The sequence below is a fragment of the Plasmodium vinckei genome (genome assembly GCF_900681995.1).
Source record: "Plasmodium vinckei vinckei genome assembly, chromosome: PVVCY_12".
Taxonomy (NCBI): Eukaryota; Apicomplexa; class Aconoidasida; order Haemosporida; family Plasmodiidae; genus Plasmodium; species Plasmodium vinckei.
In genome coordinates this window covers 620,166-640,954 of record NC_051304.1, presented here as the reverse complement: position 1 = coordinate 640,954, position 20,789 = coordinate 620,166, and the positions used below count along the sequence as shown (strand labels likewise).

General features: G+C 23.2%; 6 protein-coding genes across 6 annotated transcripts; 2 read left to right on the top strand and 4 right to left on the bottom strand.

Moving 5' to 3' along the window:
• Positions 1-464: 464 nt before the first annotated feature.
• PVVCY_1201820 (UDP-N-acetylglucosamine--dolichyl-phosphate N-acetylglucosaminephosphotransferase, putative) lies at positions 465-2,529 on the bottom strand (the record flags this gene model as incomplete). Its single annotated transcript, XM_037634641.1, has 7 exons — positions 465-953; positions 1,138-1,205; positions 1,314-1,478; positions 1,607-1,667; positions 1,795-1,845; positions 1,956-2,086; positions 2,292-2,529. The coding sequence occupies 7 exons, from the start codon at positions 2,527-2,529 to the stop codon at positions 465-467; spliced, it is 1,203 nt and encodes a 400-aa protein (XP_037490711.1).
• A 977-nt stretch (positions 2,530-3,506) lies between these two features.
• On the bottom strand, positions 3,507-6,488 carry PVVCY_1201810 (conserved Plasmodium protein, unknown function; the record flags this gene model as incomplete). The annotated part of the gene is made up of 1 exon (XM_037634640.1): positions 3,507-6,488. The coding sequence occupies one exon, from the start codon at positions 6,486-6,488 to the stop codon at positions 3,507-3,509; it is 2,982 nt and encodes a 993-aa protein (XP_037490710.1).
• Positions 6,489-8,920: 2,432 nt separating this feature from the next.
• Positions 8,921-10,359, top strand: PVVCY_1201800 (protein kinase, putative; the record flags this gene model as incomplete). Its single annotated transcript, XM_008625190.2, has 4 exons — positions 8,921-9,225; positions 9,313-9,848; positions 10,058-10,106; positions 10,290-10,359. The coding sequence occupies 4 exons, from the start codon at positions 8,921-8,923 to the stop codon at positions 10,357-10,359; spliced, it is 960 nt and encodes a 319-aa protein (XP_008623412.2).
• Positions 10,360-10,883: 524 nt separating this feature from the next.
• PVVCY_1201790 (peptidase, putative) lies at positions 10,884-13,490 on the bottom strand (the record flags this gene model as incomplete). Its single annotated transcript, XM_008625189.2, has 1 exon — positions 10,884-13,490. The coding sequence occupies one exon, from the start codon at positions 13,488-13,490 to the stop codon at positions 10,884-10,886; it is 2,607 nt and encodes an 868-aa protein (XP_008623411.2).
• A 1,243-nt stretch (positions 13,491-14,733) lies between these two features.
• On the top strand, positions 14,734-17,042 carry PVVCY_1201780 (ATP-dependent RNA helicase DDX42, putative; the record flags this gene model as incomplete). Its single annotated transcript, XM_008625188.2, has 2 exons — positions 14,734-16,516; positions 16,690-17,042. 2 exons carry the CDS (start codon positions 14,734-14,736, stop codon positions 17,040-17,042), a joined length of 2,136 nt encoding a protein of 711 aa, XP_008623410.1.
• A 560-nt stretch (positions 17,043-17,602) lies between these two features.
• PVVCY_1201770 (conserved Plasmodium protein, unknown function) lies at positions 17,603-20,724 on the bottom strand (the record flags this gene model as incomplete). The annotated part of the gene is made up of 5 exons (XM_037634639.1): positions 17,603-17,797; positions 17,920-18,019; positions 18,132-18,220; positions 18,416-18,622; positions 18,805-20,724. 5 exons carry the CDS (start codon positions 20,722-20,724, stop codon positions 17,603-17,605), a joined length of 2,511 nt encoding a protein of 836 aa, XP_037490709.1.
• Positions 20,725-20,789: the final 65 nt, after the last annotated feature.

Here is a 20,789-nt window from a genome sequence, read left to right as displayed (position 1 = left end):
TACATATTTTTAGGATATGATAATTTGGTTACAATTTGTTCTGTATGGGTATATTATGTATACATTTTTTCCGATTTTTAAGTTTAAAATTGGTGAGTTGGTATCAATATACACAAAAAAATTGAAAATAAAAAAAGTACTATGATAAAAGTAACGATAAAAATATAAAAAATGAAATACATAAATGAACACTAAAACAAGGAGCTATCATAATAAATGTAAAAAAAAAGATAAAGTGTTTCTCATTGAAATATATCATTCCATTTTAACCAAACAAATATTTCGCCAAAATTCAGTACTTTGATCATGCCAAGCATTCGAGAGATTACACAAATATGCATGCATGCCCATATTTATATATGGAGTATGTTTATGTCATATTTATATAATACTCATATGCACATGTAAAAAATTAACAATACTAATGTAGTGAATATAATGAAGAGTTGCATATAATGCAAACCCTATGTAGTGTCAATAAAATATCTCAAAAATAAGCCAATGGAGCAAGTAGCAAATTGAAAAAATAATAAAACAATAACTAAATGATATTCTGATAAAGGGCCAAATATATATAAAATTAAATTTATTAATGTAAAATTATATGAATGTGTTAATTTATTTGTTTTATGATCTATGATTGGTAATCTATGTCTTGGACAGGGTATAAAATTAAATAATTGTGGTAAGGATAAAAAAAAATTTAAAAATTGTGGAACTAAAAATAATATTAATGTTTTGGAATAATGGCCAAATATTGAAACAACTGCCAAAAACATGCCACAAAAGTAGGTTAATGTATTCCCTACAAATCCTTTTGATGGATAAAAATTAAAAGCAAATGTCGCCAAATTTATTGATATAAATGGAAGGGTAAATATTATTGATAAAAAATGCTGCTTTAAAATTAGTAGTCCAGAGATATCAGAACTTTTAATATTCAATATTATTTCCTATATGTTCATAAAAAAATATAAAAATAAATAATAATATGTAATTTTTTATGGCACATGAAATTGTATAGCAATAGTATGGGAGCATTTTAAAAAACTGATTAAATATAAATAAGAACGTATGTTCAGTGTAAAATGGATTGCTATAAACTCATCAACTATCCTCATTTTTAATTAATCTTACAATTAAATTGTGTATAGAAATAAAAATCGAAATAATCAAGGTTTGTCCAATCTCCAATCCGTTAATTCCTTAAAAAAATAAATAAAAAAAATTATTGAAATAAATAAATATACACATATGTGTAATGCCCATTTCATAAAGTAGTAAAATAAACATATTTTCAAACAAATTCATACCGGCATATATATTTATTGTGTTTGTACAAAATACAGACAACAATATAATGTATATATAATAAAAAAAACCAATATTTATAATTTTTTTTTTAAATATAAAAATTAAAAAATTCGGTATTCGTATGTTTGTTTCTCCTGAATAGCATAATAGCAAGGGTAGACTCGCTGCATAATAAAAATTTTTAAAATAAATATAAATAATATTATATGCATTTTCATTGATTAAATCCACAAAGAAAGAAAAAATAATATTTTTTGTTCATAAATATTTCGTTGTTTTAAAAAATGAATACCGAAAAAGGGCAAAATGACTTTATATCTCCATTTTAATTCAAGAACATCATCTATAAAACCCTTAATTAAAAGTGTTAAAAAGGGAAAGAGGCAATAAAAATACTATAATTATAAAAAAAACTAACGGATGCAACATTTTGATTGCACCTACTAACATGCAATTTCATCTGTACATTTTTTTGCATACCAAGAAGGTCATGAAAATAATGGACAACAATCCCGCATTATATTCTAGTAACTATATATTTACAAAAGAAAACAAATAAATAAGATATGCTAAATAGTAAAGGTGCTAAATAGAATAAACAGAAGACATATAACAATTTTTTTCCAATTTTTTTCTCTAACAATTTTATGGTCATTATAATATAGAATCTGGTAGAACAAAACAAAAATAAAATATAAAATCGATGGGAATAGCCCAATTGGTTCCGCTACTTTATCCTTGGTTAATTTGTTTAAATCAATACCGCATAGTCCTGCAAAAGAAATTTTGTAAAATTTTGTCTTATTATTTTAACTTATCAAATAGACATGCATTGTGACAACAAAAAGTATACTAAAAGGATCGTTGCATATAAGTGAATAGTAAACGTGTGAAGAGTTGAGATACAATATAAATGAATAAAATGCACACACTATATATATATTTCTACATGCATATACATATGTAAATATCATTACCCTTTTGATTCAAAAATTGTATAAACTTTGGTATGCATATAAAGGATAGTTTAAAAAGAAGAACACATGGGCCAATGTAGAAAATTATTATATTCTTATATATTGTATCTTTTAATGCATACAACACAATTAATAAATAAAATATAAGAAAAGAAAATAGATATATCTCTGGTATACTTTCTTTATATATGTGTGTTGCATTGGCCTTAATTTTATCATTTGCAAATTTGCTTTTCATTTTTATTACTAAATAAGTATTAATAATAATAGCATATATATGGCATTACTACAAATATAACACTGTTCGATTCCATTTATTTATATCTACAAAACGAATATGCGTATTATTTTTTGGTATATCCATGAATATATATGGGTATACCATCTTATAAGCTCATTAATTTTATTTATATAATCCCTTAAATTTTCTGTTTTTTCTCAAAAGAGTAAATTATGCATAGGTATTTTTTTCCTGCTTTTAATGAGAATAAACTAGATAAAAATAATTGATTATAATGATTTTTTTTTGCGACTTCTAATATTATCATATGCTTTATTTTTTATTATATATATATATTTGTATATTATAAAAATATGTGCATATGTATGTGTAAGTCGCATTTGCATATTGTATTTCTCATAATTTTGATATTTTATGGTAATTTCATAAGACTTAAAAATATAAGAATGGAAAAAATAATAAATAATAGTAACATTTAATCAGATATTGATAACTATGGAATTATAAATATGTATATTATTTATTCATTTATTTGTTCGTTTTTAATAATTGAATTATTTACTAATTATTTATGAAAGAGTAAATTTTCTCATATAATTATTTGTTCCTTTATTGTTATTACAACAAAAATGTTTGGTTAATCAAGTATTTAGTTATTAATATTTGTGGATATACAAATATATATGTAAAATATGTGGAACAAAATAAATTAAAAGAAATTCAAAAATTGGATATATCTTTATTTACTATGAAGTTGAATGTATAAAATGGGATTTCCCGTTAAAGTAAAAAAAATTCACGTTTTCAATACAAATATGGCTTAATAAAATGAATATACCCCTATGCATCATTGAGATATGCATGTAGGTGTATACATGAACATTGATAGGCATTTATTTACTGCGCTTGGTAAACTTTCGATTTAGGGTACTTCCCTTCCTAAAGAAACCGTATGTTATCTATTTTTTTAATTTTTACGCATAACAAGAGCAGGACATGTTTTTTGTTATTGCTATATACACAAAAAAAAACAAAATATACAAAAACATAATTCTTCTATAATATATGTTATTTATATATGCAACATAACTATTTGCTTCGTGATGCGATTTAAAATAGCACTTTTTTTTGTCAATTGTTAAATTATTAAAAAAACATGCATCATCATAAAAAAATGTGTATTTTTTTTTATCGTCATTTTTTTTAAATATATTTTGGAACCAATTATGCCCTTTCTTGTAATTTTGGTTGTGAGGTATATTTTGACGGTTTTTTTGTCTATGCTCATTACTCCTTCTCTTTTTTTTGGGTTTTAGTTCTTGAATTTTTTTTTTAATATCATTATATATACTCTTAAAAGTGTATTTTTTTTGTGTGTGCAAAATATTACTATCTTCGGTTTTTAAAAAGGAAATATAATTTTGTAGCATATTATTTTCATATATACCCAAAAAATAAATAATATTTATAGCAATATTACGTATAAATACTTTTAAATAATCATTAATAAAATTTTCTATATTTTTAATTATACAATATATATTATCATTCCATTCTTTTATTTTAATAGACATCGATATATTACTAGTGGTGCTTTTTAGATTTTGGACTTCTGTTATTATATCTATCTCCCATTGATTTATGCAATTAGTAATATCATAAAGTATCTTTTTCTTTATTATATACTTTAATAGGCTGTCATTGAGAATAGTAATCAAAACATATACAGACACTTTTGTTTTGTTTGAATTACGAGAATTGGTTCGTTCTTTATAACTATCCTCGAAATTTCGATAACCCTTAATTCGATTTTGAATATTTCCATTATTATTATTATTATCATCATTTTTTTCTTCTTTATTATCTATATTTATCTCATTGTTTGCCCTCGAAAAAATATATATTTGATAAATTTTAACAAATACAGAAAATGTGTCATTATTTGCATTTATTCTTTGAATATAATATATGTCATTAAAATTATTATCAATATATTGGCTTGTTAAAAATTCATCGCTATTGTTTATACTTTCTTTATATTTCATTGCACTACCATATTTGTCATAATTTTCCTCATAAACATTTGTTTTTTCATTAGTGCATTTGAATGTAATATCACCATCCAAATTGTCTTTATAGTTTTCCTTGGATTTTATAAATTCTTGTTTTATGTTATCAGTGTTAAAGGAACTTTCAAAGGATTTCATTTTTTTAATGCTAATGTGTTGTCTATTTCTTATATTATTGCTACTAATTTTATTAGTTGCCATGTTCCATTCTGAATTTTTATTAAATAATTCTTTTGTGTCATCTTGTTTGAAACTGTTTTTTGTTTCCCCTCCTTTCTTTTCCTTATATACTTTGTCTTTTTTATTGTAGCTTTTTTCATTTGGGTGATAGCCATTATTAAAGTTATTTGAATTTGTTGTGATATCTCTTTTACCGCTTTTTATTATTTCTTTAAGAAAGTTTCTAATTTTATTCGACGATTTTTTTTCATCACTATTATTATGCATATATGGATAGTCAGTTGTAGTCAAGGAATTAGAATAAGCGCTATTTAAATTACCCTTATCTTCAGTATGTGTACTTTTGAAACAATTTTGTTTGCTTCCTATTACTTTCGGCATGTTACAACTATTGTTGTTACTAATGTTTTTCTTATTTTTTTTACAATTTACACAGTTTATTTGTGAACATTTTAAATAGCCTTCATCGAATTTGCAGGTATCAAAGCATATTTTAGTTACTTCGTTTGAATAGTGTAAATCTGACGATTCTGGGTTTATTTCTACATTTTTTACAAAATCTTGCTCAGGATACCACTCTTTCCCTTTACTATTATCATTATAATATTCATTATTTTCTCTATATCTTGAGCATTCATAACAATTTTTATTTTTTATTGGAATGCTTTTAAAGTTGCCAAATAACCCATTCGCTCCGGCACAAAAATGATGGCATTTTGTATGATCTATATTACACCTCATATTATTTTTAGCATTCTCAAAATTATCATATTCATATATTCTGTAACAATAATATAAATTTTCTTGCATAGAGATATTATACTGATGTAAGAGAAAACCAATTGGAAATTTTTTTTTGTAAGAAATAATTTTTTCATTTTTGTAACCCCTTTTTTCTTGTATATCATATACATTTTTATTATAATTGACATTATATTTTAAGAGAGAGTTATCACTATTTTCATTTATAAATTTATAATAAAATGTGTTAATATTTAAATTGATTTCAAATTTTGATATTTCTATAACATCCTTTATTTCGTCATCACTAATGTGTAATAGTTTTTTAATGTTTCTTAAGTATTTCATATGAGGGTTACATATCATATCATGGTTTCTATTTTGATTAGTCTGCAAATTTATTAAGTAGTCTTCGGTTTTTTTGTTTTCCTTATTTCCATTTATTTTTATACCCCGTAGTTTTGCAACTTCCCCATCATTTGACTCATTTTTAATATGGTGGAAAATTTTTAAAAAGCTTGCATTTCGATTTATTTTAGTTCTATCATTTATTCCAATATTAGTGTCATTGTTTATATTTATTGAATCACCATTTTCACAATTTAACAATGTGACTTTTTTTTTATTGCGATCTAAATTTTCTTCATATATATATGTATATTTTTTTTTATCATAATAATTTTTTATGTTTACGCTTACCTTTTCTTTTCCATTTCGTATTTTTTTTAGTAATGACGAAAATATTTTATGTCGATCTTTACTATATTCATTGTTGTTTTTATGATTTACAAATTTGGTTTTATTTATAAGAGGGGTATAAGATGTGCAACTATCTTTTTCCGATATGTCTATTAACTTAGTTCTTGATGTAACATTTTCAGGTTCATTTTCAAATTGTCTGTTTGTTATATTTAATATTTCCGAACAATCTTCTATACAACTTATACATTTGGGGGATGTATTCATTGTTTAGATTTACTGTAATATATATACTGGCAATACTACTTTTGTTATCTATTTTCCATATTTATTTATTTTTATTCGTTTGTTCATACATGCATATAGCTCTTTGTATGAATGTCGCTATTATACTATGCATATCAAATATAGGTATAATTTTTTTTTTTGTGAAAAAATATATATTCAAGGGTATTTGCTCATATTACTCTATATACAGATATTCCCAATAGGTTATGATCGTACATTTGTATATAACTAGTTACAGTATTCAGCATACATATATACAAGGACGAGTTTGTATATATATGTGTATTTTCATTTGAATAAAAAAATATAATCTAAAAATATTCTATGAGTTGCTTAATTGTTGGTTCATTTAATATATATTGTGGTATGTTAAAAAAATCAGATTAATTCTTTTTTTTTCATTAAATGATATTACATAATACACGGTAATATTTATTAAATATGTTCAAAAAGAAACCAAAGAAATAATGAATCCGCACCAAAAATAAATACGTGTGCTTATTTTGTATTCTCAAAAATTGTTATATGCAAAATACTGTTAAAAATGCAACACAAAATTACCTTATTTTATTCTATCATTAAATATAGAAATTAATATTAAAACTTTTTTTTTACACATGATATATTTAACAAAAAATATAAAACGGATTTGATACGTTTTAAAATATACATTTTTATTCATGCTTTTTTTTATTTATTCTATTAAATACATATATGTTGCATATATTTGTTACTCCCACAAATATATATATTTATTCACCATTTTCATAACACTTAATAATTATCACAGTAATATTTTTTAATTATAAAAACCAATCATTGTAAAAATTTTAAGAGATATTTTCTTCATATTGGCATGCTTAAAGATATCTTATATGTGCTTGTATTTAAGCATACTCTCTATGAACACGTATATACGACAGCGAGCTCGTATTCTTTTGGAAGAAAAATGAAATGTATAATATAAAAATAAAAAATATATACAAAAGAAAGAGATAAAAACCGGTATCTGAAAAATATATATATGGATTATGCTTTTTTGGAATACTAGCTTTTTACAATTAACAAAAACAAATAGTTTAGTAATATGAGATAAGAATGTGGCAAATATAATGGAATAAAGACAGATAAAAGCTGTATACAAAATTGTCTTATTATATTATGAACCTTTTTAAACTTATATATATATTTTTTTGATGGTATCTTCAAAAGATAATATGGTGTAATATATTTAGGGGCGGTAAGTTTTTGTATAGGTGTGTGCCCATATGTGTGCGTATGCGTGCATACACTAATAAATGGACATAAATGATAACGAAATATTTTTGGTCTAAAATAGTGAAATATAATTTATCAAAAAAAAAGAAAATACGGAAAATAATTGCAAATATATTATAATAAAAGAATCAAAATGAAAGTATAATTTTAGTTTACTTGATGCGGATTAGAGAAAAAAATATAAATATGTGTACACATTGCAGCGAGAGAATACCTATGGAGAAAATTTTCAGTGAAATAATATGGATATACAACTTAGTGTAAATAAAAACAAAAATAAGAATGTATATTTTTCCATTGCAATATAAAAATAGTATATTAATTTATGACAAAATTGATGGATACAACTTTGGTCATTTATTTTTATTTTAAAATACAAATTATTTTTTTTCATTATTTAAGATTATGGATAATTATATTAACATTCTAACAAAAAAATACGGAATAAAATTGCAAAGAATATGAAAAATATATTCATAATATATGAATAAAGATTGCAATTTTTTATTTTCGGTTCCTTAAATATAGAAGAAACAATTTTTTTGCGCATTATTGTTTTTTTTTCCGAAAAGACATTAAATAAGCTTTATTTTAATTTATCTCATATTATTTTTATTTCGTTATCTTTTAATATTGTGTCATTTATATGTATTTTTCCATTTTATTTCATCTCATTTTATTTTAATTTATTAATTTCAAAAATTTTAATATTTATTTTAATTTGCTTATCTAATTTTTATTAATTTTTTTTACTAGTTAAGTGGTGGCAGCGTTGATACGATTACTGACTTATGGAAAAATATTGACTAACTTTCTACCCTCCTTTCATCATTTTGTTGTATTCTTATATAGTATTAGTGTGTCTGTTTCCATATTGGTTATGTTCACAATTTAAAAAAAACGTAAATATGTGCAAGTGAAAAAGTGAAAAATTGTAAAATGCACACATTACAAATATTTGTGCCCTAAGTTTATTACTAAATATATAATGCTTATTATTATTAAATTTTTGTAAAGATAAACATATATATATTATGCATATGTCTCTACGGTTTGTTTTGAATTATTAATAAAAAATCACCAAGCTTAATTTATATATACTCATATATGTATTAGCACGACATACATAACAAATGGGAATTCTATATTCATCCAAAGAGAAAGATACAAAATATTTCCATAGAGGGTACTTAATAGATTCCGATACAAATGTAAATAATAAAACAAAAGAGTATCCTTGTGTTTTTTTGAAAAGTGGAGAAAAAAGATCGGTAAAGAAAATAGATAAAAATGTATTTAAAGGAGAAATTTTGAATTCTTTACTTAAATTAAGAACTTACACATATAAAAATGATTCAAGCTTACCAAAATATTTACTAAAAACATATAACATTTATGGAGATGATGACTTTTCTTATGTTATCTTTGAAAATTGCACGTAAGATGGCGAATAAATATTAAGCATCTATTTGTATTATACTAATATATATATATGCAAAACATGGCTTTATTTTGTTACTTTTAGGGGCGGATTCTTTTTTGACATACTAAAAGACAATCATGTAATTAACGAGAATATATTAGCTGAATGGTTTTATCAAATATTAACCGCTCTTAATTTTTTAGAAAAAAAAAATATATATCATGGAAATTTAAATGGATACTGTATATATTTTAAGGATAAGACAAGAAAGGAGATAAGAGTAAGCTTATTAAGTGTAAATAGCCGTTATGACAATATTGATGAAAAAGGTGACTTATATGGATTATATTTTATTAGATCTCCCCAAGAAATAAAAAAATTATATCATGATAAAAATAATTCATGGTATGTAGGAATGCTATTGTATTTTATTTTACATGGGACATATCCATTTCTAAATAATAATGTCTTAACAAATTATTATAATATTATAAAAAATGATATTCCTTTTGTGACCTTAAAATCGGAGCATAAATATTATACTAATCTTATGTACGATTTTCTTAAAAGTGCCTTAGAAAAGGATTATGATACGAGGCTATCAGTAGAGGGATTACTAAATCATCCTTGGATAAAAAGTATTATATGAGTTTAAAAAATTAAAAATAATTTATTACCAATTAATTTTCTATTATTATTATTATGCGTCTTGCTAAATTTATTTGTGTTTTTATTGTATTCCTTGATCTGTTTTTATTATTATACTATATTTTAGAAGTCAATTTTAGTTTGTATATTCCTTTCTCCCCATACGCATTTATTATTTTTCTTTTCATTTTGTATACAGAAAAAGGAGAGCACCCTATACGTGAAATCTTGGATGAAAATACCCGAAAGTAATTTTTTTTAAGTAGTTGCATATATACACGTTCTAAATTATTTTCTAAAATGCGCCATATATACACATATGCATAATTGTGAATTTTATAAATTCGATTGGAATCCATGTATTTTTTATACTTAATTTTTATGTAAAAACATTTTTTATACTTATGTGTAACATTTTTCTTCTTGTATAGGATGGGAATAAACCAATTAAAAGCCATAGAACAAAATATGGACATCATTTACAAATTCAACAATATATAAGATTTAATTTTTTAATATTATATTAATTTTAAATTATTGTGGGTAGCTTATATGCATATATATAAGCACGTATCATATTTAAATACTTTTCATATATATAAAACAAATCGAAAACGTATTATAATTTTTTTAATACTTTCAATTGCCTTTATGTGATATAATACAGCAACATGATATATATTATATTTATTTTAAATTATGAAAATTTTAATTTTTTTAAGTTCTCTTTTTGAATATAAAGAAAAAATCATACAAATATACAATAATTTAACACTGTTATAAATAATTCAAAATAATTTGAGATAACATATCGAAATGAGGGGCATAATCGTCTAGCTTTGATGAATTGCCATTTCAACATGCATTTGTACACATATATATGTATTATTTAATTGTGAAAAAAATAAATTATAAATTGGCTAGTTTTTGAAAAAAAACATTGCACATGTACATATAAATATATATACTTGCGTCTGTAAAATGAAACTATTTTCTCAAACTTAAATAATCAAAACCAATTTAGGTTACTTTTTCTTCTTAGTGTCGTAATCATAAAACCACAAAATTACATTCATAAGCATCGTTTCATCATAATGATAGTTATCAATGGAATGATTTGCCCCTTCAAATAAAAATAATTTTGTTTTTTTTTTTAATGCTCTTAATCTATTATATAAAGCTATACCGTTATTATGAGTAACCCGCTTATCATTTGTTGAGCAAATAATTAAAACAGGAGCTTTGATATTTTGAGCATAATTAATAGGTGACATTTCATATATCATTGCATAATCATGCTTATCAAAAACGCAATCATATTCTGCATTTTTATTTGTTGTCATATTTACAAAATAATCGGGTGAATCACTTGAGTATGCGGATAATATCCATTCATATACTCCATTAATAATACATCCACTTTTAAAAATATTTGATTTTGTTAATAAAGAGCATGCAGCAAATCCACCATAAGAACCACCATATAAATAAATATTTTCATAATCTCCAAAATTTTTAGAAAAACTTTGCAAGACTGCCATTATGTCATTAATTTCAATACTATTTACAAACCCATTTAATATATTTGGCTTATCCGTATAGGTTAGTGATCCTATATAATTAACACACAAAACATCAAAACCGCATGCTGCAAAAAAAATATATATATTTCTATATTCGTTATAGGTTAAAGCATATGGCCCTCCATGGATATATAGAATTAAATTTCTTAAATTATTTTTATTAAATAAATTAAAATTCGATAATGATACACCTTTATCTTTAATATCATTTAAATATTCTTGCTCACTTTGATAAAGCAAATTATAGTTTGGTTTCTTTCTTCTAATATAAGGATGCTTATTTTCAAAAACTGAAGTTTCGATTTCACTTAATATTTTAAATAAATTTTTAGAGTTATCATTAATGTTTGAATAAATAAAATCACTTTTTTTTTCTATATTGCTATATGTTGAGAAATCTATATTATAGCTTTTTAAATTTGTAAGATAAATAAAATCCCCTTTAATATGCTGTTCATTAAATATGCAATACATTAATATATCGTTTAGTAACATATTTCTTATACTAATTAATAAATTATTTTCTTTCATACACAATATTTCAATGCTTGTGCTTGAATCATTTTCATTATATATATCATTTATAAGTACGCGATATATTTTTTTTGAAAACATATGAACAGCAATAATTATTTTATTACAATATAAAATAGTATTTAAAAAAATATATGGATAGTAATATCCTTTAATCTCGTTAGTATATATACCTCTAAAATATGGTGTATATTCACCTTCTTTAACTAATATATATGTTTCTGTTTTTTTATAATTGCATACATCATCATTGATTTTGTCATTGGTGTTATTATTGTTCACATGGATGTTATCAGTGCGGTCTTCTTCTGCCTTTAAACCGCTAATATTGTTATGCTCATAATAAATGTCATCAGCATTTTCGTAATGTATTAAAGATTTTTCTTCTTCCATAGGAACATCTTTATTAGTTTTTTTGTTTTTATTTTTTCTTGTTTCGTCTTTTTCTAATTTAATTAATACTAAATTGTATTCACTAATGTGTTGTTTACCTTCGTCACTTTTATTAAAAATGACTAAACATGCAACATATATTTGATCTTTATCTTTTATAATAATTGGTGAAGCAGTATGTTTAAAACTTTTACACGACAATTTTATATATGCACACCGTACATTATTTCTCTTGCTCTTCCCGCTATTACCAATTGCATCAGGATCCTTTATATCAGTGCTGTCTCCATCTATTGTGATATCAAGTTCGGGATCGTTAAGTGTGCATAATAATAAATCATTGTGTCTGATGTTAAAGGCATATATGCCTAATCTATATGGTACAGTTCTATAAGATAAGCAAACAAAAGATGTTTCATCGATAAATTTAGGATTATAAAAACAGCTTGTGATATCTTTTACAGTGATGTATTTAACAGTATTATCTATTAAGTTATATAGATATAAATAAAAAAAAGAATAATTGTATTGCTCTCCAAATGTTTCTGTATACACCCCAGTATTTAACTTTTTTAATGCATCTAACTCTGACTTTTGAAATGTAGTGTTTTCTTTTTTTAATTTCATATCTTCACTTTCAGCACTATATAATAATAAAGTGTTATTAGAATTAAATGAGCAAAATGATTCATACATAAAAAATTTTTTATGTATATCATTTACAGATACATTATTTATAGATGTAAAAAAAAAAGATCCTTTATTTCCGTCATTTGTAAATAAGTTTATCGATAATTTATTATCATTATTATTAAATAAGCATCCTATTTCCCCATCATCAGACATATACATTTTATATTCTTTATCAAAAAAACTATTACTTATATTCATATTCTCTTGAACATAAGATATTTTATACAATTTTTCTTTATTACATACCTGATAATGTATTATATACAATTGATACATATCTAATTTTTCCCCATTTATTCTTCTTGATACTGGCTTCCCAAATTGGCATTTTTCTATTTTGTTTAACCCCCCATAGCATGTGTTATATATATCCTCGAGCTTGTTCATAAACGGGGGAACTTTTCTTAATACAATTGTATTATTACTCATTATTTACTTTTGAAAAAGTGAAAAGAGATTTATATTTTATGATTATGCTAATGTAAGTAGATATATTTCTCGGTCCCTTGAAATTATCAAATTCGATTCTTTACAAATTTTGTGATAAGTAAAATAAAAGAACGGTTCAAAACATGTATAATATAATAAGCAATATAATATAGATTGAAATTTTTTATTTTGCTTTTACAATATGTTTGCACAAATAAATTTGGTAAATGCATATAGATGGTATACAAACATATGCAATCATACTTTTATGAATGTACATATATAGAGCGTGGAAAAAAAGTAAAATTGGTATGTATAATAAAATGAGTCTAGTATGTGATTTCTTATATCAGCGTTTTTTATGTGGGCACAATACATTGTATATGTACCGCTACTATAACAACCATATAGTACCACAGAAAAATTAAAAAATATATTGCAATTTGTTGATAAAAAAAAATTGAGATGCTCACATTATTGCTATCATTTTGATTTATTATCACTATTGTGATTGGTGTAATTTTTATTCCCTTCTACAATTTCCACTTTTTTATATAAATAATAATCATGTGATGTATAAAATTTTATGTCATTTAATCAAAATATGTCCTATATTATATTAATTTATTTCTTTATGCATAAATTATTATATTTGCTTATATCTCAAGCAAAAGTTACTGGAAGATCTATATACAAAATCTTTTAATATTGTAATATTATATATAGGTATGCATGAATATATATTAACTGCATTTTTGAATACTATTACGTGCATAAATACATTCGGAGATTTTTTTAAATTTATAATAGCATTCATATTATTATGTATGTGACATATAATAAAAATATGTTTGTTACAAATTATTTTTTATGTAAATTTTGTGCTTCTTTTTTTTAGCTAGTTTTACATTATACAACTTTTTTAATTTTAAATATTTTTTAATTTCACGTCATTGTTTTTTTAATATTTTATTTATCATAACTATATATATTTTTTAGTCCGTTTTTTTGTTTACCTATTATTTTACCCCCAAATATTGTCATAACTGTTTTTCTGTAAATTTTCACTATCATATCCAACCAATAAAGGGTTTCCTTCGGGTAATATAAGAAAATTTTCATGGTACAATGATATTGAGATATTTAATTGTATCACCTTAAATATATATGCTTGTGTATGCGTATATATTGCTTATATACATAAACTGAAGGAATAATAAGATGATGTTTTCCTAACAAAACAATGATGAACGACGATAAAGATGATAATTATGAAAGTAATAAAAATGAAAAAGCCCATGACGACAATGGACAGGATGAAATTGATCCATTAGACGAATTTATGTTAGAAATAGATAAAGTCATCGAAGAAGAAAAACTTAAAAAAGAACGCGAGGAAGATATATTTAATAAAGAGATAGGGAATGAGTCTGAAAATGCTATAGATTGTTATGCAAAATCGTCAAGAAAATGGGAAAAGAGTAAAAATATAAATGACACCGATCAAAAGTATCAAATTGATAAAAAAAATAAGAACAACAATAATGATGGCAAGGATGATAACAGTTTAGATGATAATGATGTGACTGCAGATATTTATGAATTTTTGGAAAAAAAAAATGAAGAATTAATGAATGAAAAAAATAAAGAGAAAGAACATGGAAAAAGTTTTGGTAGAACTCAAAATTATTTTGTAAGTGCTGGGACAAAAGATCCACAAATGGAAATAAAAGATGATGATAGTGATTTTAATGATTTTTTAAATGATGGTAATGATAAAAATAAAAATGACGAAATAATAATATGTAATATTAATTATGATGAAATTGAATTAGAAGAATTTAAAAAAGATATATTTGTTACTGACGAAAATATAAATGATTTTACTCTCGAACAAAGTGTGGAATATAAAAAAAAAAATAATATAAAAACTATAGGTTTTAATGTACCAAAGCCAATTTTCTCTTTTTTACAATTAAAAAATATTATAGATAAAGAAGTTCTTGAAAATATGTACGATTTGTCTATAAGTATTTTATCTCCTGCTCAATCCATAGTAATCCCAACATTTTTAAGTGGTAGAGATTTTATAGCAAACAGTAGAACTGGGTCAGGGAAAACACTCGCATATATTATCTCGCTAATCATTCATTTGATGAACTATAAAAAAGAAAGCAAAAAGGATGCACAAAAAGGTGTGAAAAAAAAAAATTCAGATCCTCATGCTCTTATATTGACACCAACTAGAGAAATATGTGTGCAAATTTCTGAAGAAATAAATAAAATATCTATGAATAAATTAAGTTCAACTTTATTATTTAACGGAATAAATTTTAAAAATGCTTATGATGATATACACAAAGGGGTTGATATCATAATAGCCAACGTAAAAACGTTAATTAACTTTGTTAATAAAAAATATTTATCATTGACAAATATCAAATATGTTATATTAGATGAATTTGATAAATTATTTTCAAATCAATTTATTAATTCAGTTATTTCAATATTAAATAATATACGAACTGATTCTATAAGAGCCTTTTTTTCTTCAACATTTTCAGATAGTATTCATGAATTAGTCAAACCGTACTTATCTAAAAAACATATTTTAATCCAAGTAGATGATAATAATGTGTTAATAGATAAAAAATTTTATATTGTTGAAGAATCATATAAATATAAATATTTATTACATTCGATTCATCAGTTTTCAAACAATGGGCAAGGCTTTATTTTTTGTAATAGTAAAAAAAATGTGCTAGCATTATATGAACGACTTAAAAAAGAAATACAATTAAAACATATAAAATTTGATTTTATTTATGGTGATATGGATCAAACAGATAGATTATATAAACTGGATTCTTTAAAAAATAAAAGAACACAAATATTAATTAGTACTGGTTTAATGGAAAGAGGCATAAATGTCATTGATTTAAATTTTGTAATTAATTATGATTGCCCTCGTGATCTTTTTGTTTATATTCACAGAATTGGACGATGTTCCAGAATGAACAATAAAGGTATGTTCCCACGAATTATCACTTTATCACAATTTTTTCTCTACATTCATATGCCAAGGGATATTCTTTCCCTCTACAATATAGTCTACATTTTTTCACATTTCACTGTTCTCAATTTATTAATTACTATCTTTTACATATATATGCAATGCATGTAATTCCTTTCCTCGTAGGTTACGCTGTCACATTTATTACCCCATCGGAAAAAAAAATGGCATATCTTATTTATACCCATTTAAAAAATGGAAAGGAAACAATAGATGAAGAATTAAAAAATTTTATTTTAAGAAGCAACTTGAATAACGATGCCGAAATAAAAAAATTAAAAAGAAAAATGAATAACCCTCATTATGATAACCCATTGAAAAAAGTAGGGCCCACAAATAATAATAATACAATTGTAAGTTTAGGCTCCATGCCTTTTCAAGCAAGTGCATCACAAAAACAGAATGAAAAACCGCCACCAAAACAGGTGCATATGATTTCTCCAAATGATGTTTTATCATCTTCAAGTGATGAATACTAAAGTTGAAAATCCCTGTTACAATTATTCTTATTAATCTTTCAAAGTTACTATATTGCAATTTTTACCAATTTTAATTTTTTATTTGGGTACATAAATAATATATAAGTTATATGATGAAGCAGAATAACCAGTTTAAAACTTTGTCGATTTATAAAGTATATATATGACCACGATATACTCTCGTTGTGTATATCTATGTTTTGTAATTAAATCATAAAGAATAAATACTTTTGATTTTTTTTTTGTTAATAAATTGACAAAAAATTAATAAAAATGTGCATGAAACTATATATTATGAATGCACACTTTTTTTCACTGATTAAGCATAAAATATTAGACAAAGAAACAAACGAAAACATAATTTTTTATTATATATATTTTAAAAAAACTGAAAAAAATAGAGATGATAAATGTTCAATTTATAGTAATAAATTGGACAATAATTTTTTAAAATGTTAAGGATATATATACATATTTTTCGAAAAAAATATATAGCGTATAAATATTAAGTTACATTTATGCCAGCATAACAAATAATTACACATTAATAATTTTTCCCTTTATGGTATATTATTAGTGTATTCTTTTTGTAAATTATTTAATAACTCATTAACTTTATTCATTTTTTTTGCTGCCTTTTCTTTTTGTTTTTTATTTTCGTCAAGTAATATATACATTTCCATGTCTCTCTTTTTAATCTTTTTGTTTGCCTCTTCAAGCATTTTACCTAATTTTGCAATTTCGTTCGTATTTGCCTAAAAAAAATATCGAAAGGTATATAAATGAGTCGAATGAATTGAATCGATGCATTAAGGTTTATTTCCTCTCTATTTCTCTCAAAATATATGCATATATGGATTTTATGATGATCTCTTACTGTATTTTCTTCGGTGAGATCCTTAAACTTCTTTTGAATTGCATGAATCTCTTTGTCCTTTTCCTCAATAACAGCTTGGATTTTATGTTCATATTCTTTGCTGCATATGTATATTAAATAAAAAATTGTGATATATTAACTCACATAAACATCTAGCCATACTAATGTATAAATAAATTAATATACATATTTTTTTTGTTTTTTATCATTACCAGAATGATTCTTTAATATTTTCGATCTCCTTATGTGTATACTCCAATATTTCATCCTTCTTCTTTAATTTGCTTTTCATTTCTTTAACCTACACAGTGGACGATAAAAAGGAATAAATTTTATGAATAAAAATGTTTATAATTTTATGCATATCCTCATTATTTCGTTGGAGCATATTTCTATTTTGCTTAGACAAATGAACCATAATTGGTTATTCCATCATGGTTGTTTAAAATATATTTTTTATTTTATTAATTTTTTTTTTGTGAGTATCTATACTTACTTCTTCTTCGTACTTCTTATACTTAGAATGAGCAAATTCACACTTATTCATATATTCATCAAGTTCATTTTCATATTTTGCGATTAAATTTTTTTTTTCCATTTTATAATCATCCAATAAAGTTTTGTATTCTCTTTCCATTTTTTTAATTTCGAGGCTTTTCTTTTTTATTTCTTCTTCTTTATTGGTTATGTCTGATTTTAGTTTCTATAAAATATAGGAAATGTATATGGGTATAGTTTTAGAGAACGATAAAAAAGAAAATAATACATTAGTGATGAAATAAAATAATCCAAGCATGAAAAATATATCAAGTATTTTAATTTCGTGACACAAATTTTTATGTTCATTCAAATGAAAATAAAATGAATAAATTTATCAAAATTTACCTCAACAGTTCTCATGATATCTTCTGTTATTTTGCTCTTAACCTTTATATTCGTATTTAGATCTTCATTTTGTTGATTAATTTTTTTTAATTTTTCAGAAAGTTTTGATTTTTCTTTGGATAAATTAGATATATCATTTTCTGAGTTTTTAACTTTCGATTTAAGAATATCAATTTCTGAAATATAAGTTTTTTTTTCATTTAAAACAGTGTTGTGTATATTAATTGGAACATAGTTTTGTTCTATGTCTTTTTGGATAAATAAAAATGCATTTTTTTTAAGCTGCTGATTTTCATTTTTTATTTTTATATATGCTTCTTTAATATTTTTTAAACCTTTAATGAATTGTTCTTTTTCGATATTATATGTTTTCATTTCTTTAACTAGCGCATCATTAACATTTAGAAGATTTTTTGAATTGTTTTTTATATCTTGGTTAATTATTTTTAATTCTTCTAATTCATTTTGTATATTTTTTTTTTGGCAATGTAATTCGTTATATGACTCTTGAAACGCTTGTTCTAATGATTGCACTTTTTCTGTGAATTTACTTTTTTCTTTTTCTAAGGATTCATTTTTTTCTTTTATAACACCATTTATTGTTTTTTCATTAGAGATTTGTGTTTCTTTCATTTTTGATGTAATTTTTTTATTTTTACTTTTTAGTTTATCAAACTCTTTTATAAATTTATTTTTTTCTTTATTTAATTTTTCTATAACTTCTTTTTCTTTAAAATATAGATTATTTGCTTCTTCTAATTTTGCTTCCAATTCGCTTAGCTGTTTTTTTAACCCTTTAATTTCGTCGTCATTTTTTATAACAGTTTTATCAAGATGTTTTTGTAAATTATTCAAATCGATTTGTAGCAATTCTTTTTGATTTTCGAAGGTTATTAATTCGTTTTTTGTCTCTTCAAGACTATTTTGGATTTTATTTTTTTCTTCTATTTCTGTTGAGTAGCTTTTTTCAATTCTGTCTTTTTCTTCTTTCAATTGGTTGTAATCATTTTGAACATTTTTCAATTCTTCCTTTAATTTTTCTAATTCATTAACATTATTTTCATAATTCTTTTTTAATATTTTCATTTCATTATTTATTTGTTCTTTTTCGGAGTTAGCTAAATTGTACTTTTCTTCCATCTTTTCCTTTTCTAATATCATAGTATTTATTTCAAGTTTAATTTTTTCATTTTCTATACTTAGTTCACTTTTACATTCAAGTAGCTCTGCTTTATCATCAATAATATTTTTTTCAGTTTTTAATAATTCTTCTATTTTATAATGTAAGTTGTTTTTTTCATTAATAACTTCGTCTAATTTTTTAGAGAGTGTGTCTTTTTCCTTATTTTCCTTTTCGTAATTTTTTTTAAATTCATTTTTCTCTGTTACCTCTAATTCGACTTGATTTTGTAAGGCTTTAATTTTATTTTCCATTGCATTTATTTTAGATTCATTTACTCGCATATCTTCCTCAAGTTTACTTATTTTTAAATCTTTTTCGGAAATCATATTTTGTTGTATTTTTAATTTATTTTTTACATGTTCCACTCTTTCTATATTTTGTTTTAGCATATCATCAATATCAGCTTTATATTGTTTTAATATATTTTCATTAAATGAGATAACCTTTTCTTTTTCTTTTATGAGTTCTTTTAACATATATATTTCTGAATCTTTTTTTTTTAAAAATATGACATATTCATTCATTTTATTTTCAAATTGTATTTTACTTATAGAAAATTGGTCATTCATATATTTTGTTATTTCCTCAAGCTTAGATATTTTTTTTTCCTTATTTGTGCATGTATCTTTTAATTTATTAAAGTCAATTATTATACAATCGATTTTTTTTTCATATTCATTAATAATTGATAATTTATTTTTATATTTTTTTTTATTTTTATCAAACAGTTTCTCCATCTTTTTATAATTTATAATTTTATTTTGAAGATCTTTCACTGTATTTTTTAGGACAATGTTTTTTT